Consider the following 22,275-nt stretch of genomic DNA (forward strand, 5'->3'; position numbering starts at 1 on the left):
CTTGCAACTAACTGCTCTGAAATAAACTTTTTAGTGAGAAAATGCCCTTGGTCAACAATCACTTGAACAGTTCGGGTGCTTGACAAATCATCTTTTTTTTAGTATTTTTCCAAAGAGATGCTTTGAAATGCACATTATTACTGCTGACACTTTCTGTGTTGCAACTTCAAGCCCAGAAATCTCAATAATGCACATCCGCAAATTATCTGTGAAAGTGCCATCTTTTTCTTTTGTTTTTATCGTTTCAGATGACAAATTTTCATTTTCAATTTTCAGGGTTTGAATTCTGATTTCTTTTTCTTTTAATTTCATGTCCATGGCCTGGATGTGTTCATCTTTGCTTTTCTGCAATTTAGTGCATTGTAACCTAAAATAGGAGGCTGATTTTTGTGCTGCTCTCTTTCGAATTTCCTCATCTATTGAGGATTTCTTATCTGCTCATTCTTTTTAAATATTTGTTGTCCACCTGCAATTGCTTTAAATTTTGTTGTAAGATAAGTTTCTTTGAAAGCTTTGAAATTTTGACATTTTGCATTCTTATTCTCTTATTTAAATTTTCCATTTTTTCCCTGTAGTATTCATCTATCTTTTTTACGTTTTCCAAAGAATAATGTCCTATTCTTCTTTCAAGGTCCTCTAGTTTTGTCTCTGCACATGAGATGTTGTTCAACACCTTGGCATAGTTTCTTGGATTTTTTGGAAATTTCATACTGTAATACATTCTCCCTCTTTTGAAATTCTCTTTCTCCATGTAGGTTATCAGAAATTTCATGGTCAGTATCTCCAGCACTTGCTGTTGCCTCTATGCCTCGGAGATCAGAACTTGATGATCCTTTATGATTCTGATTTTTGGGGTTGAGGTTTCAGCATTCTTCTTACCACATGAAAATCGGCATCAAGAAAATCTTTCAAATTCTTAAATCCTGGAACTTTTTGTTTCTGTCGAAATTTATCGTTGATCTTTGCTAACCTAAAAATCTTTGTTTTTAAAACGGCTGGATTAATTTCTTTTAAGTCACTACATAGTGTCTGTATAATAGCAACAACAATATTGAGATCTCTTTTAAACAATTTGACTAACTCAACAACAACACCATTCTGTAAAGCATCACACTGCACGGAAATGTTTTTTTTTTTTCCAAGAAGATTGTGACAGGTTAATTTCAGTGTTTCACAGTAAGGTCCGGTATAGATTTCCTCCATAATATATTGAAAAAAAAAAGTGATTGGATGAAGTTGGTAAATTAACTTGTTACACATGAATAGTCTAATTCCTAATTTAGTACAATTTAATAAATATTACTCAGATAAAGAAAATAATTTGCGATATAAAATTATCGTTTATATCAACCACAATATAAAATAGCCAAGTAAAGAGAGAGAAAAAAACAACGAATAAACCAATTCTTTTTTTTTTTTTTTTTTTTTTAATCTTTTTCAGCACACTGAAATCTACAAGAAAAAGTTGTTTTTTTTTCTACCAGTTCGAGTTCACGCTTTTTCTAAAATTTTACTGAAATATCAAATGGAAATTTGAAGGAAATTATAGTGCATATGCATTTTGGGGTACTTATGTATTTTTGATACTGTGAGAAATACACTTTCAAAAAACAAAAAAAAAAAAAAAAGGTGTTTTTTTTTTTTTTTTTTTTTTTTTTTTTTTTTTTCATTAAATTGGTAGGTGAAAGAGCAGAATAGTTAACCGCCTTCCCCATGTTAAGAATGGCTTTCTCAATAATTTTATTTCAACATGGTTCGTATTTCTCGCTGTATCAAAAATACCCATTTATTTTGATACTGCGAGTGTACAAACTATGCTGAAATAATTTAGAAAGCCATCCTTAACATGGGGAGGGGTTAACTATTCTGCACTTTCACGTAACAATTTAATGAAAAAAAAGTTTAACATTTTTTTTTTTTTTTTAAGTTCGTATTTCTCACAGTATAAAAAATGCATAAATACCGAATTTATACTGTTGTATTTTTCTTTACTCCATAATGAGCATTTTCTTTTTCAATTTACAAGTTTTCACAGTCGTAAAAAAAAATGTAAAGTTTTATTTCTTTGTTTATATAGTTGAATTTTCGCTAAAACAATATAAATCACGAAAATAAATGCATAAAGAAAAAAAATTAACACTTCTTGCATATAAAACCATTGTCATGAAATTCTCTATCAAACTCCCTAATGTTTACATTTCGAAACAGAATATTGTGTTTTTAAAGTGAGTTTAAAAACAGCGAAAACGAACGTTTCAAGGGGGAGGGGCAACATTATCTCCATTTTTTTAAATATCGTAAAGTTTTCCGACATTAAAAAAATAAAAGATGAAGAAATAGTTCTATTATTTTCTACATGCCCCCAGTTAAAAAAAAAACAAAAACTAAACACAAGTTATAACATAAACACGACACGTGTATTAAACGCATTAAAAAACAACAAAAACGTTTTTGTTGGATATTGTTTAGAAATAACATTTGAAAAACTTGAAAACTATGTTTTTTTATATTGACAAATTCAGAGTAAAATGAGAGAAAGAAAAGCTTAAAAGAGAATTATTTTTTAAATGAAACAGGTGGAGTATTTAAACGAAAATCTGTATTTTTTAAATATCGTAAAGTTTTCCGACATTAAAAAAAATGAAATAAAAAGATGAAGAAATGGTTACTATTATTGTTTTTACATGTCTTCAGTTTAAAAACAAAACCACAAAAAAAAATCCAAACAATTCTACTTTAAGCACAAGTTATAAGAGAAACACGTGTTGACAAGTGTACTGAAGTGATTAAAAAAACAAAAACGATTTGGTTCGGTATTGTTTAAAAATATAATTTGGAAAACTTGAAAACTATTTTTTAAATTGACAAATTCAGAGTAAAATAATGAGTAGTCTAGTGAAACAAAAGCTTACGAGTTTTCTATTTATGAGACATAAACATGAAATGAAACTCGCTAAAATGAAACTGACTACTGTCATCGCATAGCAGCACTACACGCTGACAGCCATAGCGCATAAATAGCGAGTCGTTTTTTTTCATTAATTTAAAAAAGATAACATTTTAAAGAAAGTTGCTCGCAATTAATAATTGTCAAATATTTACATATTATACATAAAAATAATTCTGAAACTATTATCTATATGAAAATGGATGAAATATGTCGACTTACCTTATCAGTTTCGAAATATTCTTCGTCAACTTTGCTCGGTCGTAAATTTGCTTCCTGTGGTCGTAGAAATACAGTTCAAAGTCCAATAGAAATGGACTTCTGAGTTTATATAGCCTGTGAAATTTCAACCACATCCAATAAAATTTAACCTCGCACATGTGTATCCAACCGCAACGTATGAAATCTAAACATTGTAAAATGTATTTCCATTTTGCTTTCGTCAATTTTGAACGGTTTTTCATTTTTAACTTGAAGCATAAAAACATTGAACGCATAAAAGTAAAATAAATTAATACCATTTGAAAGCTTATTTTATTCTCTTTCCATCCATGTAATTCTTTTAAAGATTGGACCAAAAATAAAAAAGATATGGCTTGTTTAAGCCCATTAGGTGTAAAATATTGTCGATGTCAGCGAAAATGTGGCATACGCTTGCATTGCTAATATAATAGTGTTGACTATTAATCGGAATCGGAAATCCAAAGTTTTGGGTCATCAGAATCTGGGAAATTTGTACATATTGCCGAAAACAATTCCTTTATCTTTTTTATTTGATTTTTTTTAAAAACAAAATCTTTCACTGCTGGTAGTGATAATAAAATAATGAATATTTATTGATTTTGAACTCTTGGTAAAGTTAAAATACGTAAGTCATTCTCCACAAGTGTGCTTTTATATTTGAGAAAATATCTGCACATTTAGCGTGTGTTTTTACGGTAATCGGGGAAAATAACAATTCTATAGTTAAATATTTAAAGATTTATAAAGAATTAGAATCAGTAATTGTATTTGAATTAAGGGAAAATATTGAAATCGTCCCATCGTAAGTATATAGGGTATTCAAACATGGAAGACTTTTTAATCAGTTTTTATTGCTAAGGGGTCAAAATTGAAAAATTGGTACTGGGGGAGTCATTACATTTTTATCTGTTTGTCAACTGTTTCACGAATGTGCATGCATGAATCATTCACGTGACATTCCTTATGTTAAGAATAAGTATGTTTGAAAACACTTTTTAAAGGATGTGGCAAGCTGGCCTAATGGTTATTGCTCTTGAGTCTTTAGGTTTTGATTTCAATCTCAGATCAAGTATATATTTTTTTTTTTTTTACTTACAAGAAGTGAACTGTTTAGGAAAGACATAATACTCACATATACGTCTTTGTTTCTGTATGAATTAAAATATAATATTTATGCATATTTTATGACCGGGTAAGGCCAGGTGGTCTGCTGGTTGTTTATAAACTTGTTGAAATGGTGACTTCTTTTCTTCCAGGACCAGTGTACAGACGTTCCGCAGAGAGCATGATAGATTTTGGGTGATTGCAGCTCATCCTTCCTTGAACCTATTTGCTGCTGGTAATCTTTTAATTTATTCATGTTTCTTTGTTTACCTGTTTGTATTTGTTATTTTCATGGATTTGTTTTACATCTCTCCCATTCAGCAAAATTAGATTGTTTGCTATATTTGTAACTCTTGTGATCAAAAAATTACATTTTTGTAAAGTTAGTAATTTTTTCTTATTTCATAAAAGTTTATTATGGTATATTTTTTACATTTTGATATTACTCCAGAAATCCAAACAAAAAGTTTAATTTCCTATTGGGAGATAATAGAGGAATGTTGCTTCTACTTCTAGAGACTAATAGATTGAGAATTAATATCTCTATATGAAAAAATCTAATTATTTTGTATAATTAGCTGTACCTATTTGGTATCACCTGGAAGTGTTTTTATTTTCATATTTTTTGATGCCATTTTTTTTCTCCCAAAATATTTTATTTTTTGTTTTTAAATATAATTTTGAAAGTGAAATTTAAGTTTTTGGCACAAGTCCATTCCCTCTATCCTTTGAAAAAACAAAAATACCAAGAATAAAGAAAAATCTTTATGGTGTCTGTACCTGTAACAGAAAAAACAATATCGTACACCAAAAATCATATAAATCAAGTAGTTTTATTAAATTGATGAAGTAGTTTTATGAAAAAAGAGAAGAAAATCAAATTTTATAGCTAAATAGCAATCGATCTCCCAACACTTTTGCAGGCCATAGAAGATAATTCAAAATAATTTAAAGTTTTGCAAGATTTTGGAAAGCCATTCTTAACATGGGGAAAAGAGGCATTGGAAAACATTTGCTTAAAAATGATTTTCTTTATAAAAATAAAATTACTTAATAAATTTATGTGATTTTTAGTGTACTATCACAGATTCATAAAGATTTTTCTTTTTTTTTTTTTTCTCGGGAGGTGGGATATGGACTAGCACCAATTAGAAAGACAAATTAAGCCTGATCATTGTATAAATTTATCATCGCAGGTGTGTAACATTAAACACCCGTGCATCTTCATTGTAACTCTGGTTTTGTCAGTGTGTGTGCTGTTCGTTCCTGTTTCTACAGGGTGGGCCAAAATTAGGGTCCTATTTTTTAAGCTATTCAAATTTAAAGATAGGACCTTTATTTTGGCCCACCCTGTAGTTTGTTGATCGAAAACCATGCAGATAGTTTGGTGTTAAAGAGTTGGTAAATTTTTTAGATTAGGTCCACCTCCACAATTTTCTTTTAAATGACGACTTTTCTAGGTTTTCGACTATGCTGAATACGGAAATCTCATTGAAAGTTTGCAGAAATAAGTAGTTACCGAGATATAAAAAGTTGTATTTGTTATGCGCGTAGATTTGTTAACTACGGTAACTACTTATTTATGCAAACTTTCAATGCGATTTCCATATTCAGCATCGTCAAAAATCTATAAAAGTCGTCATTTAAAAGAAAATTGTGGAGGTGGACCTAATCTAAAAAAATACCAAAGAGTTTATTTAACATAAAGGAACAGAAATCAAATGTGTGTAAGGGAGCGAGATATTTAGAAGGAATGAATTGGAAGAAGAAATACTGAGAGACTGACTTTTGGCCACATGTGCTTAAGGGAGAGAACTTTGTATAATTATACATGATAACTTTTTGGTGAGTAAGGGAATATGTCTCCACACTAACATTTTTTTAGTTGTTATAAGTATTTTTTGAATAAAACTTAAATAAATGAGATTCATAGGGGAAAGAAAAAATAAGCTATTTTGAATCAAGTATTAATATGTGAGATAGATTCTTCTTTGGAAAATCTGACAAAATAACTTTATTAGATTAAGGCTTTTTATAAAGGTTTATGATAAAAACATAACGGATGGAATGAAAATTGAAAGCTTCTCTTGTTTTATTGAATGCAACAAGGATGCTCATGATCCTGTGACATTCACTAATGATGGCCACTGATTGGATTGATGAGAAATCATCAATTTGAGGCATATAAATATCCAATTATTAATTTAATCTCTCTCGAGGGGATAACAAGTTCTGTAATGGCTTGGGATACATTAAATTTTTTTGATGATGCTACATTGAACTGCCTTTTAGGCAATTATTTATGAATGTTGTTTGTTAATTGTTAATATCTATTTCTTTAGGCCACGACAGCGGCATGATCATCTTTAAACTTGAACGAGAACGTCCTGCGTATTCGGTGCACAACAATACCTTGTATTACGTCAAGGACCGTTATCTAAGGAAATTGGATTTCAACAATTCTAAAGATGTTGCCGTCATGCAATTAAGAGGGTAAGTTAAATTAGACTTGGTTTAGAGAATGTGTAACATAATGTGGAAATGCTTTAATCTTTACAGGTTGACTGTTATCGTCTTCATCGACATCAAGCAATTAAGTTTCGCTGATTGACCTGTAGGTAGTTGTCTCATTGAATAGTAAGATCTGGAATTTTCATAAATGGTTTAATTTGGAGATTATACACTTAGGGTGGAAAGAGATAAACACTAATGTTTTCTTTTAGCTAATCGTTTACTTTATTTTTTAACTGACTGAAATGAGTGATGCAGGCGGACAGACATTGAAGTAACATTCGCCTTAGATTACAGGTTTCCTATATTATTGATGTCTCATTTACATGGCTACTACAGAGAAACTGATTTTTAAAAACCTTTTTCTCTCAGCTTGAAAACCCGACGTGATTCATTCATCAACATTCAACTCTTTTTTTGCCTACACTTTTTGACCTGTTGCCTCCTGCCTCAACTTTAAATCAGCCATCATTCATTCAATGGGAATGATTGTTTTATGGATCTGGCTTATTATGCACTCTGTGTGATCCTTGTCAAAATTCACACTAGCTAACTTTTAAATATCTTTATCTGGAATTTTTAATGATTTGAATTTTGTCATTTTCTTGCAGCGGTTCTCGTTCTGTTGTGTTCAGTATGTCTTACAATCCTGCTGAGAATGCTGTTCTCATCTGTACAGTAAGTATCTTCTGTTACAAATTTTGTTTATTTTCTATTTTTTCAACATTGAACTGAATTCTCAAGATATCTGTATCTTGACAATACACTCATTCAAGGAATTTGGTTATAAATCTAATTTATAAAACTCGCTATGTTTGTCTGTCTGTCTCCATATTTTCAAACTATCTCCTCTGAAACTAAAAGTCATAGAGTGGCACTAGGGGCCTCAAATTATTGGATTTTTTTATGGATCATTCTTTTATGGGTCTTTAACCGGTTAAAATAGTTTTTAAGGTGTCAAAAAGGGGTCCAAATTGAAAAAAAATTGTTATATATTTTGTGCATTCATCTTAGTTTAGTTTTAATCAGTTCATATGCGTGTCACGTTGGTACAGTGGTAACGTGACCAGCTTTAAATGCTACAGTTTTGCTTTTGGTTTCAATTCTAGCTGATAGCACCCAAATGCTTTTTTTCTTTTGAAATTAGACTATAATAATATATATGAAATCTGGATAAATTAAAATATCATATTTAAGTGCATTTTATGACTGGGCAAAGCCCCCACCTCACTAAATAAATATAAAGGCTGATTTTAGCAATGTGACATGTAAGTATATAATAGTGTTTTTAACTAAAATGCATTTTTTAAAATTAGATTATACTGCACATGCACCAGATAATCTTAATGCTTTACTTTGAGCTGCAAATGGAGTGATTTTCTTGAATAAAGATTTTAAATATTCCATCATAAATCACTGTGTACTATTGTGTTGCTCAGTCGATTAATGTTAAGGAATGACTAGATATTGTAAACCTGCCAAAAAGAAATCTTTAAAAAATAAGCAATAAAATCTGTTATACTAAATGTGAGTTAATCAATGTCTGTTTCTATAAAGCTTTTTACTATATACTTTAATAACATAAAATGTATGTTAAAATATATTTTAGTTTTTGGCTTAAGTTATGCTTGAAAAAGAATTTGGTTAGAAAATGCAAACAAGTCTTTATGGTGTATGTTCTCATCAAGGAATGAAGATTGCATATTGCAACAATCACGTTGTTTAATCATATAGTTTTCTTGTTTTTTTGTTTTTTTTAAGGAAATCAAATTTTACAATGAACTGAATGGGGGAAATAAGTAATTCTCTTTGGTCCCCTGTTACTCTGATTCAATCATTCTAATATTTCTTTTGTATAAAAGAGTAACTCTTTCTTCAGCATTGTCATCTAATTTACATGTGCGTCTATACAGACCACAAGCATGTATGTAAATTAGATAGTAAAATAATATCTCTTTTGTTCTATATATAAAAAAAAATGGTCCATTTGACGTAAGCGTTTTCTAATGGATCAGGAGATCAGGATTCAGTCTTCACTAGATTTATACCAAAGATTTAAAAAATTGTATTTGATACCTCCTTGCTAAAACCTCAGCATTATAAGGGATCAAGATCAAGTGGAGCAATCCTAGGAATAGAGTTGCACCCTTCCCTGTATCTCAGTGTAGCAGTTAATGAAAAGGGAGCCTTCAAGTCACCCTTGTCTATAGTCGGCCACTTAGCAATATTTTTAGCTTACTTATATATAAGAATAATAGAAAATTTGTGGGGAGGGGTGAATCAACCTGGGTGTGAAGTTGAGCAGCAAAATGTTTGTTCATATTATATTTAAATTTCTACATTACTAATCTATATAAATAAAACATGTCTGTCTGTGCAAAAATATTTAACCGATAAACTACTGAAATTAACAGGGAATAGTAATCAAGGATGGTTTATAATGAATAAAATCTTTGTTTGGATGGATGAATGTGTACAGAAATGTTGAACAGTTGAAATGCAAAATGTTCATTTCAACTTGCCAAGATATTTCTATTATTTTTGCGCATGCACAAAATAATTTATAGTTTGAAGTGGTTTAATTTAAAATCTTATCTATTGATAGCTCAAACAGTAAGGAAAGCAGTTAGAGTGCTAAATGTTTTGGCTTTGATTCTCGCTAATGGCATCCAAGTCTTTTTTTTTTTTTTCTTTTTTTTTTTTACTATTGAAATCAGTTCTATATATTAGGTACAATATAATATTCAATAGAGAACTGGCTTTGTGAATATGAAATCTGCATGAATTAAAATATATTTAAGCTTTTATTATGATTGACCAAAGTTGGGCACCACCCGCTAGTATGGTAGTAAAGAGATTTACTACTTTTAGTTATGTAAGAGGAATATCTTAAAAGATATGTTACACTTAATGAGTTTTCAAATGATATCAAAGTACTGTGATTGTAACCCAATGGGTCACAGATATTACAGGCTCAGTCGATAATAAACTTTGGCTTATTTGCTATTTATTGTGTTTTCTGTTTGCAATCATGGCATAATTATTTATTGTAAGCACAGCAGAATTTATTGTACAAACTATAAAATAAAATTCTACAATATGTTAAATATAAAAATTTTAAACAACATCAAACAACAGTTGAACTAGAAATCATAACTTATCTGACAAAAGGTGGGACATTATGTCTGAATTGGACATACGCATTTCATGCACACATACCTACTAAAAACAAACTGCACCTTCTGTTACCATCTGCGCACAGTAAAGTGCATCCTATGTTAATAGATTCTAATGAATATAAGAACCTGCAGCAAATACTAACTCATCGTTCTGTTTTAAAATGCATAGACCCTTTAAATAATAGCCTCAAAATGTAACAAAAATAAAAAATACCTCGCACTGCACTTTTTTGTGAAAATATCAAACATTTCTAAAAAAAAAAAAATAAATAAATAAAAAAAAAATAACCAAATGATTGCAATCCCATAATCTCTTCACAAATTATATCTCACAAAATGCTGTATTTTATATGAACTGACCTGCAAGGCTGAGGTATCATAAAATAAGTCTGACCTTGCAAAAAAGGAATTTGCTTTTTAATTTCCAAACTTTTATTTATTTATTTTTTCATGGCAATTCAATTTACATGGCAAAAAATAATCATTCTTCAGTTGCCATGTAGAGAAAGGGTAATAGGAATTTACATGTCCAATTTTGCCTTGAATTGCTGCATTGATGGCATATTTATTACCTCTCTTGGAAGTCTATTATTTATTATCAGACAAAATACCTTTGGTAGCTAAATAAATATTTCCACAAAGATTTTTTTTTTCTTAGTATAATTCATTCATTGTGATAAATTTAATTCATTAATGAATAGGTTCTGGAAATTAGGGAAAATGTATGAGTTACTGCTTATTTTTTTTTTTTTTAAATAAAAAAAAAATATTGACAGTTGATTTGTTCATATTTGAGGTTGCTGACATCCATGACAGTACATTTACCTTTTTTCTTTTTCTTTTTTTTAGATCTATTTTTCCCTTTAAAGTTAATTTTTATAAGTTTGTTTTTGTTACTATATCACTTAGACTTAGGAACTCCCATTTCCTGTGAAGCAGGAGTCAGTCAAAGTATGCCATCATTATCGATCTTAAGTCAAATCCACAGGTTCTCTCCAGTTTCTGCCTGTTGCAATGAAATTTCTCTTGGTTGGTTGGTTGCTTTTGTTTTACGGCATATCAACCCTTTTCAGGTTATTTAATGCCGAATCCAATGATTTTGAAGAACAATTTTTTTAATAGGGGCATCACCATTGGATTTAAGGTCATATCCAGGACCGAAATTTCTCTTGATTGTCTGCTTCCAGTTCATTTTTAGTCTTTCTCTTTTTCTATCAAGAGTCTGCCTGCACACTTGGTTGGCATTTTTTTCTTAATGTATGTCTAAGCAATCCTGTGTCAGGATAACTAGTTGTTTGCTTAATAGTTTTAATATTTGACATGATATTTCTTCTTCTGGCTCATATATCTGCACACAAAAATGCAGACTTTTATTTTAGACAACAAAATTTGCTTGTTTTGAGGGTTAGCTTGAGTAAATACTTTCAGTCCTTTTAACATACGTTAAGGGATCTTTCTAGCAAGCTCTGTCTGACTGTGAGTCGTGAAATCATTTTTTGTTGTTCATGAATCTATATAGGTGTGTCCATCGGTCTGTCATGCTTAAGTTAGAGAAGGTAATTTCATTGCTAAATGTCAAGATTGAATAGACACAACTTAAGAATGGACAACCCCTTTTTTTTATGCAAATCGCATCAGACAAGGCATGAAGTCACTTGATGTAAGAAGCCAACAAGAATGAAAGAGAATTATCAAAAAGACTAACTAATGGCAAGCAATATACGAAAGATTAATGCAAGCAACAGTAAATGTAGTCACTAGTTGTGTCTTCTCTGCGCCAGCCTCTCAAACCAAATATTCTCAAGTCTTTCACCACCTTTACTCAAGGCACGCCTCCATGCTGGTCTATCTTCAACTAGCTCCTCTCACACATTCACATCGATGCCAAGAGTGATCAGGTCCCATTTGGCCACATCTTTAAAGCGCAGCACCGGGCGACTGCAGCTTCTTGTTCCATTTGCCAGTTCGTTGTAGAGGATATAGGGAGACGGCCATTGGGCATTCTGCGTAGGTGTCCAAGCCATCTCGATCGTCGGATCTTGAGTGTCTGGAACAAGGAGCGGCTGCCGGCACGTCTTAGCACCTCTTCGTTGATGATTCTATCCCACCAATTGATGTCCATGATATGTCGCAAGCATCGAAGATGGTAGACGTTCAGTCTTTTCTCGTGACCAGCATATGTGGTCCAAGTCTCTGCTCCATTCTTAGATATATTTTGTACAGAAACTTGTCCAATAAATATCGAAAAAATCTGATCCTAAAAATAGTCTTTATAGATACGAATTTTTAGAGTGGAATATTTTAGGTTGCACCGGCAAGGGAGATAATTCAAATAATAATTTCTTAGAAACCCCCCCCCAGATTTGTTGACATCTGAAAACATAGCCCAGTGGTAGAGCATTGGACTACATATCGAATGATCCCGTGTCCAAGCCAGGGTGTACTTCACCATTTTTATTTTAATTTTTCTTATTAATTAATTCAATTTATGATAAAAGAAGTAGGATTTAAAATCGGTGCAAATCATTTCTTTGTTTGCATATTAAAACTAAACACTAATCAGAAGTGACTTTTCCAGGGTATTCATCATCAAGCCCAAATATCAGCTGAGGTGATATTGTAAACAAACACAGACGGAATTTGATGATATTTTTTTTTTTCGCGAATTAGTCCACTGGACAAATTATTCCTCATAATTTATAATAATCAATAGAGGATTGATTCTATAATAATACATATGTAATCTGTATAAATTAAAATATCATGTTTAAGCATATTGTACAACTGAGCAACGCCAGCCATCCAGCTAGTGTATGTATAAATGAAGGTATTTAAAAAAATTTTTTTCATGATTGGTTTGAAAATGTTTTTACTTAATTCTAATTTATTTAAACAATTTTAATATTTATTTTAATAATATATACTTTTATTTAACGCTATACATGTTATAAGTTTATGCAAGGCCAAATTCTGGTAAACTAAAACATATTAAAGTTTGCTTTATTCAAGAACTAGTGGGGGTCCCCAGCATTGCCTGGGTGTTGAGGGGGTAGGCAGGCAGGCTCGAACCCATGATGCGAAGGCAGAAAAGAAAGTGAAAGAAAAGCATTCAGATTTAACGATTAAAAAGTTGACTTGCAGAAATGATTTTATGCAGACGCAAAGATGAACATTGGTTGGCTGAAGGCCAGTTCAGCTTTCCACCGTTTCATTTATTTGTTTCTCCAGGTTTTTGGATAAACAAACCTCCCCCACCTTCTCCCCCGAAAAAGGGGGAACTCTCACATGAATACCGGTTTCAAAAAGATTTCGTTTATCAAAAAATATTTTAATAAGCACAAACATTTACATTTTTTTCAACAAAAGATTTTTTATTTATATATATTTTTAAAAATATTTATCAATATTTTTTTAATATATAATAATTCAGTGTGTTGCCTTTAATTTTATAGAAGGAAACAAACTTCATTTCTCAGTCTATCCATGAAAATTACATATTCAGACAATTAGTGTATATTTTTAATCACCTTCTTGAACATCTTTCATGTGGGGTTGTGGAGTCCGTAGTTTAAACATTTGACTCATTGCTTGAATTTTAAAAGCTCTCCCCTATGACTTTAAATATTTTACAAGTAATAATTTATGTATACCAAATATATATATATATATTTTCATTTTTAGTTTTTTTTTGTTTATTTTTTTCTCCAACATTCTTTTCTTTTTTGTAAATGTACAAATCCAAAAAACTTCAATTAATTTGAAAATATTAGAAAATCAAATGTTTTATTAAATGATTAAAATCCTGTTTTATTTTTCTAAGACTTTCATCTAAGCCTTCTTTTTCAAAGAAGATTTGTTTTACAACAACTGTCAATAACACTGGATGTATCCTCTTTCCACAAGGGGCTGACCTCTAACGGTTAATACTGCCAGAAAATTGAAAAGTAAAACCAAACAAAAAAAAAGGTCTTCTTTGAAACTAAAATTCTCAAAAATAAAGATTTTAATCATTGAATAAAATATTTTTTAACATTTTTTTATTTATTTTTTTTTATTTTCAAATAAACCTTATAAAATTTTTTTAAAGATGTGACCAAACTTTTTCTATTTAAACTTTAATTAAAACAAAAGGGTAAAAGGGTGATATATGATGAAAAATGCCTTAAAACAAGCAAAAAAAAAAAAAAAAAAAAAAAATCTTTGTCATTATTAAAAGATGGTGGTCGTTATTATATCTAATAATAATTGCTGCTATCAATCTTGTAATAGACCAAAAAAGATTAATGGACGAAACATGAAACTCAATATATTTGTTGAAACAGTTTACATGATTTAAAAGACCCTGGGTGCAATATGATTGTTCAGTATTCTGACTCGGGCAAGATTGATTAAATCCTAACTGCCCATAACGGACCTCTTATTTTCCATAATGTAATGCATACTCAGACTTTTCCCTTTTTATGAGGTGCAAGAGAGATAACAGTGTCCTGCTTATTCTTTTTTTCTGAGAGCCAAATGGTTGTTTTTAACAAGAAAAATATGCAAGTCCAGAACTCAACTTAATTAAAAAAAACAAAAAATGTACCAGCCATGGAAATCATATAAATTGATCAAGTTTTAAAATTTTTTTTAATCTTAGTTAAAAAACTAAGAAAATCAAATTTTATGAGAAAGCAGGAATGGTCTGTCTTCATGTGTATTTAATAAAGGGATACAACTCAATTCGACCTACTTGAAATAAAAAAAAAATTCAGCCCTGTAATAGCTATAATATACCATTTAATTACTAAAAATCGTGAAAGCTAGTTATTTATGTGAGTTTTGGAATGACATTTTTGTACTGTAATAGGTATGTACATTATAAAGATTTTTCTGTATTTTTTAACTAGATTGAATTCTGGATGAGAACTAAAAAAGAAAAAGAGGGGGCGATCATCGCTTTATAATACAAAGATTTTTAATATCTTTGTTTTTGTCATTTTTCATCATGCAATACTATTGGTTTCTGAATTGGAATCTGCCAAACTTTTATCGACGCTTAAAGGAATGAATTTGCTTTGACTCAAATCCCACATCCATTCTTCCTCATATAATATAAACAATCCAACTTATAAACTGGCATTTATATTTTTCCCAGCGATTACATAAAGACCTCAGTAAGTTCTCATCTCCATCTGCAATACAGGTAAAAAAAAAAAAAATAGTTGGTAAAAAATAATTAACAAAAAGCAACATTTTGTTTGTCTTCACTTAAATTAAAAAGGAAAAAAATACTCATTGCATTATATAATATTATGGTTTTTATCCAGAATTACCCCTATATTAAAAAAACAAAAATGAAGAAAAGTCTGTATGATGTACATATCCATGGTGAAACTAAAATATAATTCCAAAAATCACATAAATTGATGTAGTTTTTATTTGTAAATAAGAAAATCACATTTTATGAGTATCTAAAGATTGATCGTCTTGCTTACTATTTTGAAAAAAAAAAAAAAAAAAAAAATCATGAAGCAAAGGGAGATAACTCAAATTATACTAAATTTATGTTGTAATGCTTATGAATTCCCATTTTTTAAGATCGTTTTCAAAATATCGGACATAACCGCCACTTTTCTCTTACTCATAAAATTTGATTTTCTATATAAAAATAAAACTTCTAGATCAATTTCCATAATTTTTTTAGTATATATTTTTTTTTTTATCACAGGTTCACACATCATACAAATTTTTCTGCATTTTTGTTGTTTAATATTGGGAAAATTCTGGACAAGAACCAGTATTAACCTCTGATTTTTCTTTTTAAATTTGTATCTTCATATGACTTCACTTGTTGAGCTGCATTTTCTGTTCCTCTTTTTGCAATGTATGAGTAACTCGTGTTGTGCGTGTGTACCACCTTCAGCCTGTTTGCACTTTTGCCCTTCTGTTTTGCATCGTTCAACATCATTACATCGATGTGTGTATTCTGTTCTAGGTTGTAATTCCTGAACATGGTAACTGGGAATTGCAGGTAACCTAAATGTATTCAGCTCGAAGGGTGACTTGTGATTGCAAAAAAAAACAAAAAAAAGACTTGCATATTCGATTTTCCTGTTTCTTTTTTTGGTCGTTGTCCAGAATTAACCCTATATTAAAAAAAAAAAAAAAAAAAAGTTTATATGATGTACATACTCGTGATGAAATGAACATATCATGTTCTAAAAATCATGTAGATACTTATGGTTATGTAGACAAATGTTCATGTAATGTAGAATGTAGAATATAACGTATGGCCAGATGGAGGGATTAGTCACATAATACTATTAAAGATACACAAAATATCCTAACTAATGGAAATTGACAACATGTTGGATTTAGGGAAGCATAAAACACATCTGTGTTGGTCTATGAAAATCAAATGCGAAGTAACTCTCATAGATTAAACAGGAAATAACTTCTATAGCTTCAATAAATAAGCTTACTTCCAGTTTTAAATGCAACTTTTGTAAGCTATTAATAATTGAAAATAAATAAAAAATAAATTAAATAAATCAACTTTAAATAATCTAAATAGAACAATTAAAACGATTCTATTGCAACAATTGATAACATCGAGCTAATTATTAAAATAGATTTACTTTAATGTAATATGCAAATGAGGTTACTTATTCAGTGTAGATTTCTTTTGAATAAATAGTATATATAGTAATCATGTTGGAATAAAAGTGTGTACAAGTCCGTTTTCAGTATGAAAATTAATTTGTGAAAAAGTGTACCTTTTGTACATATTAAATTGTGAACAAACAAGAATACAACTTTTTTTTTATATGGAGGTCACCACTTATCAAGGCTCGGAAGCGACTCGGGGATAAGGGTTATTGCGTGTACAGTAATCAATGGGAAAGTATCGTAGTAATCGTTAGTATTGGAGATTTGATAAAGTATCTTACTTAAGGGGGTAGGTCATCAGGAATTTGTTTATGTTGGACTTGAAGATATCCAAGTTGTAGTCATGTGGGAAACAGGCAAATGGAAGAGAGTTCCACAGACGTGCACTTCTAAGAAAGAAGCTTTGTTCATGGAATCTACGTTTTGATTTAGGCACAGATAAAGAGTGGGGAAAGTTACTGACAGTGGTTTCAGCTAGACGGGTGTTTATGATGCTCTAATACTCACAAATTTTTGTTAAAAATGATTTTAATAAAAATAAAACTACTTGATCAATTTATGCAATTTGATATTTTTGTTTCATCATATGTATGCACATCACACAGATTTTTCTTTGTTTTTGATATAGGACGAATTCTGGACAAGAACCAATTTTTTTTTTCACCCCTTTTCTAAAATGGCCTACCTTTCCTTTTTTTCATATTTTGGATTCCTTCCACATTAACAGTTTGATCTTCTTGCTCTTTTATTTGTTAGCTTTGTATACGTCTTTCACAGATGATTAATATAAGGATTTAGGGGCCTATATGTATTACATACAATTTAAGACATGACGTTAAATTTCAGACAAAATGGAATGTTTAGAATGTTGAATCGTGGAAGGCAGAGTAGAGGGCTGAGTATGGAAGGAGAGGCAGAGGCGATGAGAAGTACAGGGTCTCTTTTCATACTCAACCCAATACCCCTATCATCTGTTTATGGCTGAAACAAATGCACACTAATTCTTTCTTTGCATCACCTCTTCTCCCATTTGCACCAATTCTCTCTCCTTTTCTTTTCCCCATCATCCTGAACTTAATACTGCACCTTACTTTGGGGTTATCTTCTACTGTTTGCTACATAATAGCATACTTTTTTTTTCAATAAAGCCACTATACACAAAAAAATATTGCTAATTTTCAAACCAGTAAAGACTGATTACTCCGTGTTTTGATATTACAGCCCATAAAGTTTATTTGGTGGAGAGAAGTAACCTTTGCAAACGATCTCTTCTTGGGATTACAACTCCTTGCACTTTGTATGAATGGTGGCGGGAACACTTTGGTGATTATTTCATCATTAGGATGTGTGATCGTGAATATTTCTAGGGCTTTACATGTATCGAACATATCATTGAACACCAATAAAACATCATTCATGTACATCTACCTGGAGTGGAATTCATACTGATTGACTCGAGTTAACTTATTCCTAAGGAGGAAGTTTCTTGGAAATATTAAATTCAAAAACAGTTACCTGTCGTATGTATATCCTGGTCAGAGGCGATAACAACATTAGTATTGCAGAGAGGGTTTCCTATCCTCCCTCATACATTGCCTGGTATATCCAAGTAATTACTTATCTGGTGCTCACCAGACTTAACATTGCTTAAATTTTGTGATCTGACAAGAACCGATGTGTCAATATGGTTATACCATACATATATATGCCTCATTGTAATACAGCTTCTCATTCCAGAAGCTTCTTCACCAAAACTGCAAAAAATTGTTGCATTTTCTTCTTGCTCATTGTTTTCCTTCTACCTACAGTCTTGGTGTTTTCAAAACTAAGCTTGCTAGGTTTTTCCTGTCTTTGCAATATTTTTGTTAGCTCCTTACATCAAGTGGCTTTACGTCTTGCCTGGTGTGATTTACATAAAAAAAGAAATGTATTTTATATAAATTTTCACACAAAATTTTATGCAGTAGCTCAATAGCATACACTGTAACTAGAGCCCATAATTTGATATAATAAAATGGTAGTTATATAAAAAAAAAAAAAATTTACATTTCTTTGAAAAAACTGTACATATAATTTAAAAAAAAATTTTTTTTAATAATTATTTTATATTGTATCCTGGCCTGATAGAAATATGCTCAGTATTAGGAATATAGCATTATTATAGGAAATAAGTAATAAAATGAAAAATAAAATCACATGTTTCAATAAAGGTTGAACTGAAAAATGCTCATTAATATGTGAAATTTTTTTTAGATTTTTTTTGTTTTATATGCAATTCAAAATTGTTTTGTAAAAATCCAAAATTAATATTAATAATTAGTAATTTGTTAGTGTTTCTCCTGAGGATAAAATTTCTTTGAAAATTCATGGGTTAAAGAATTTTTTTCATCATGTGCTCTTTACTTTTAAATTTGAATCTTATTTCCAATTCTAAAACGATTCTTTCATTTTTTTTTTTTTTTTTTCAGTAAAAAATGAAATTGACCCGAACCTAAAATATATTAAAACATAAGTGTTTATTTTGTATTATTCAGACTACTGAAATCCAAATAATCGAAATTATCAGTCCCCGTCTGCAAAATTATCACATTTATTTTGTTAAGAGAAATATTAATTGTTATTTTATGCATATGTCTTTTTTAGAGAACTAATATTTTCTTTAAGGATTTTACACAAACTTAAATATTTATTTTCGATTTTAAGTCTTTTTGCTGAATGTACTTGTAGGTGTATATTATATCGGAAACCCTTTTCACTCCTTCCATTATTTAATTTCTTGTTTAACTCTAAAATTCAGTGTTTGTATACAGTGCAGACACCACCACCACCCCTCTCCCACTGATATGTTTCTTTTTTTTTAATGATTCTTTTGAATAATATTGATTAAGCATAAAAAACTTTGAATAAAAATTCTTTGTAAAACTTGTCTGGTTAACATTCAGAGGAAAAGAGCTCCACATTAATTAATGTAAATACCATTTTTGTTCATTTTCTATTTATTTTTTTACTTGGGAGTCACCACTTATCAAAGGCCACTGGAGGATAAGGGTTAATGAATGTAAGGTGGTTGTGTAGTAATCATTAATGATGTAAATTAGGTAGAATTTGATTTATTATGGGAAACGGCTCAACAAGAACTTGTTTACATTTGATTTGAAGGTTACCATATTGTAATCAACCAGGAAGCAAACCAGTGGAACAGTGATCCACATACAGGTAGTTTTGTTCATGAAATTTACGTTTACATTTAGGTACAGTTATAGAGTGGGGGAAATCATCTATAGTGGTTGTAGCTACTTGGGTGTTTAATGGTTCAAAAATGTTAGGAGAGGGTCATTTTCAAATAACTTTGAATAACAAGAGTTAAATATGTACTGCTAGTACACGTTGACATACTAGTTCTTGTAAGATCATGAAAATTGAGCAACCTAGAGCCTGGTCAGTACTAAATTAGTGATCATTTAAGAAGATCAGAACACTCAGTAATTTTATAGACTCATCCCTATTTCCATTTTTTTTTTATGATCTTCACCTTTTTTTTTTTTTTTTTTTTTTTTTTTTGATGGCTCAAAATATGTATAAAGAAAATGTTTGGAGACAGGAGTGATCTTATATAAAATACTGAAGATTAACATAGAACTAATAACCCTTGATAAAATCCATCACACCATGTGTCAAGTTACAAAAGATGCACCTTGGAAATTCAAACAGAACCTTTTATTCGATTTGGGGGTGGGGTAGATTATTCTCATTCCATAAATCGTGACCAAATTGAAATGTTAACTTGGGTTAATTCTTAGTTATTATTGCCCGTAGTAAGGATTGAACCATCAACCTCCAGAATATTCAGTAAGTTTATAGAATCACATCGCATCTATGTAACAAAAAGTATCTTCAAATTTAAATTCATTTACAAATCATATAAAACAACACATACAATCTTAGCATAAAATGATCCAATGATGGTGAAAATTTGGTGCTTATTCTAAAGAATTATAAATGTACTAGTAGGCCTCTTGGCATTGCCTTGTCGTAAGGATACTTAAATATATTTGAAGTCATGCAGATTACGTATTTATTATTATAGAGACCATTCTCTATCGATTATTATATTGAACGTAATATATAGTAGTGAGATCAAAATTAAAAAAATGTGATTTGGGTGCCATCAGCTAGAATCAAAACCAAAACGTACAACTCTCTATCCTTATTCCTTAGCATCTGAGCCACACCCACATGTGTGTGTGTGTGTGTGTATATATATATATATATATATATATATATATATATATATAAGTTAACCTGTCATCCCCTTTTTTAAAAGATGAGATCACCTGATAAGTCAAAGACAAGATTCTAGCAAGCACAGTCGGATGGTCCACAGAATTTTATAATTATATAGATAATTAATTATTACTAAAGAAAGAGGAGAGGAGGATCAACAGCATATATGTCAGCTTAGAAAAAAACTTCCCTATTTTTATAACTTCTCTTCACATTTTTTTCTTCTGGAGGTTTTGTTCTTGTATTTGTGTAATGTTTTTCTCCTTTCCATTCCAACTTTATCTCAAACTGCCTGTTCACCTTGAAGCAATTTTTTGTTTTATAACAGCAATACTGTGCTGCTTTATCTTATTTCATTAGATACTGGCTGGGGGAAAAATATATATATACAAAATAAAATCTTTTCTGAACACTATTGCTAATGATGCATCCAGGATCCAACATTTTACATTTTCTTTTCCTTAAACCCAATTCTGAGAACATCAAAAGGAATGTATAGTCTTCAAATAATTTTTAAACTAAACTCAAAGTTGAATTCAAATAATTTAAATCATCACGCATAAATATTATGTGTCTATTCAATATAAAAATCTAGTGATAAAAATGCTTTTTTTAAACTAAAGCATAACTGGTTAGTGAACATGTTATTTCTAACTTCAGCATAACAGAATACCTAAAATGATAAGCAGGTGTAAATGTTATTTCAAACATAGCATGATCTGTGGGTGTAAATGTTATTTCAAACATTAGCATAATAGGCGGGTGTAAATGTTATTTCAAACATTAGCATGATCGGTGGTTATAAATGTTATTTCAAACATTAGCATGATCGGTGGTTATAAATGTTATTTCAAACATTAGCATGATAGGCGGGTGTAAATGTTATTTCAAATATTAGCATGATAGGCGGGTGTAAATGTTATTTCAAACATTAGCATGATAGGCGGGTGTAAATGTTATTTCAAACATTAGCATGACAGTCTCTGAAATGTTTGAATGCATCTAAAAATCAATATAAAGTGTAAAACTTTTATTGGAAAAAGCAAAAAATCATATGCATATGTAGAAATGAAGTGTTTTTTATGGAAATTGCTTAAGATAAGCCATGAAGCCACTTTATGTAAGACGCAAAAAAGAATGAAAATGCAAAGACAGATGCCTATTGACCTTATACTTGAAAAGACGAAGGCTGGAGATTGAAGAAAAACAGTAAGCAGGAAGAGAGTTTCACAACCTTGCAATCCTTTTTAAAATTTGAATTCAAATTTGGTCCACACCTATTTGCTAATCTTGCTATATGGATGATTTATATTTCCATTTGACAACGTTTGTTTTGTAAATAAAATGAATTTATTC

General features: G+C 30.3%; 1 protein-coding gene across 3 annotated transcripts in view; it reads left to right on the forward strand.

Moving 5' to 3' along the window:
- The window catches only part of LOC145284481 (coatomer subunit alpha-like), a 138,939-nt gene that overhangs the window by 66,191 nt on the left and 50,473 nt on the right, over positions 1–22,275 (forward strand). For 2 of the 3 annotated variants that reach the window (XM_080133340.1, XM_080133341.1), the window contains exons 10-13: positions 4,447–4,529; positions 6,637–6,787; positions 7,417–7,483; positions 15,962–15,997. In XM_080133340.1, coding sequence (XP_079989466.1) covers positions 4,447–4,529; positions 6,637–6,787; positions 7,417–7,483; positions 15,962–15,997 — 337 coding nt within the window. The remainder of the gene's footprint in view (positions 1–4,446; positions 4,530–6,636; positions 6,788–7,416; positions 7,484–15,961; positions 15,998–22,275) is intronic. The other variant, XM_080133342.1, reaches the window with a different exon arrangement.

The sequence above is a fragment of the Euprymna scolopes genome, chromosome 9, assembly GCF_053919585.1.
Source record: "Euprymna scolopes isolate OS-2025 chromosome 9, ASM5391958v1, whole genome shotgun sequence".
NCBI classification, from domain to species: Eukaryota; Metazoa; Mollusca; class Cephalopoda; order Sepiida; family Sepiolidae; genus Euprymna; species Euprymna scolopes.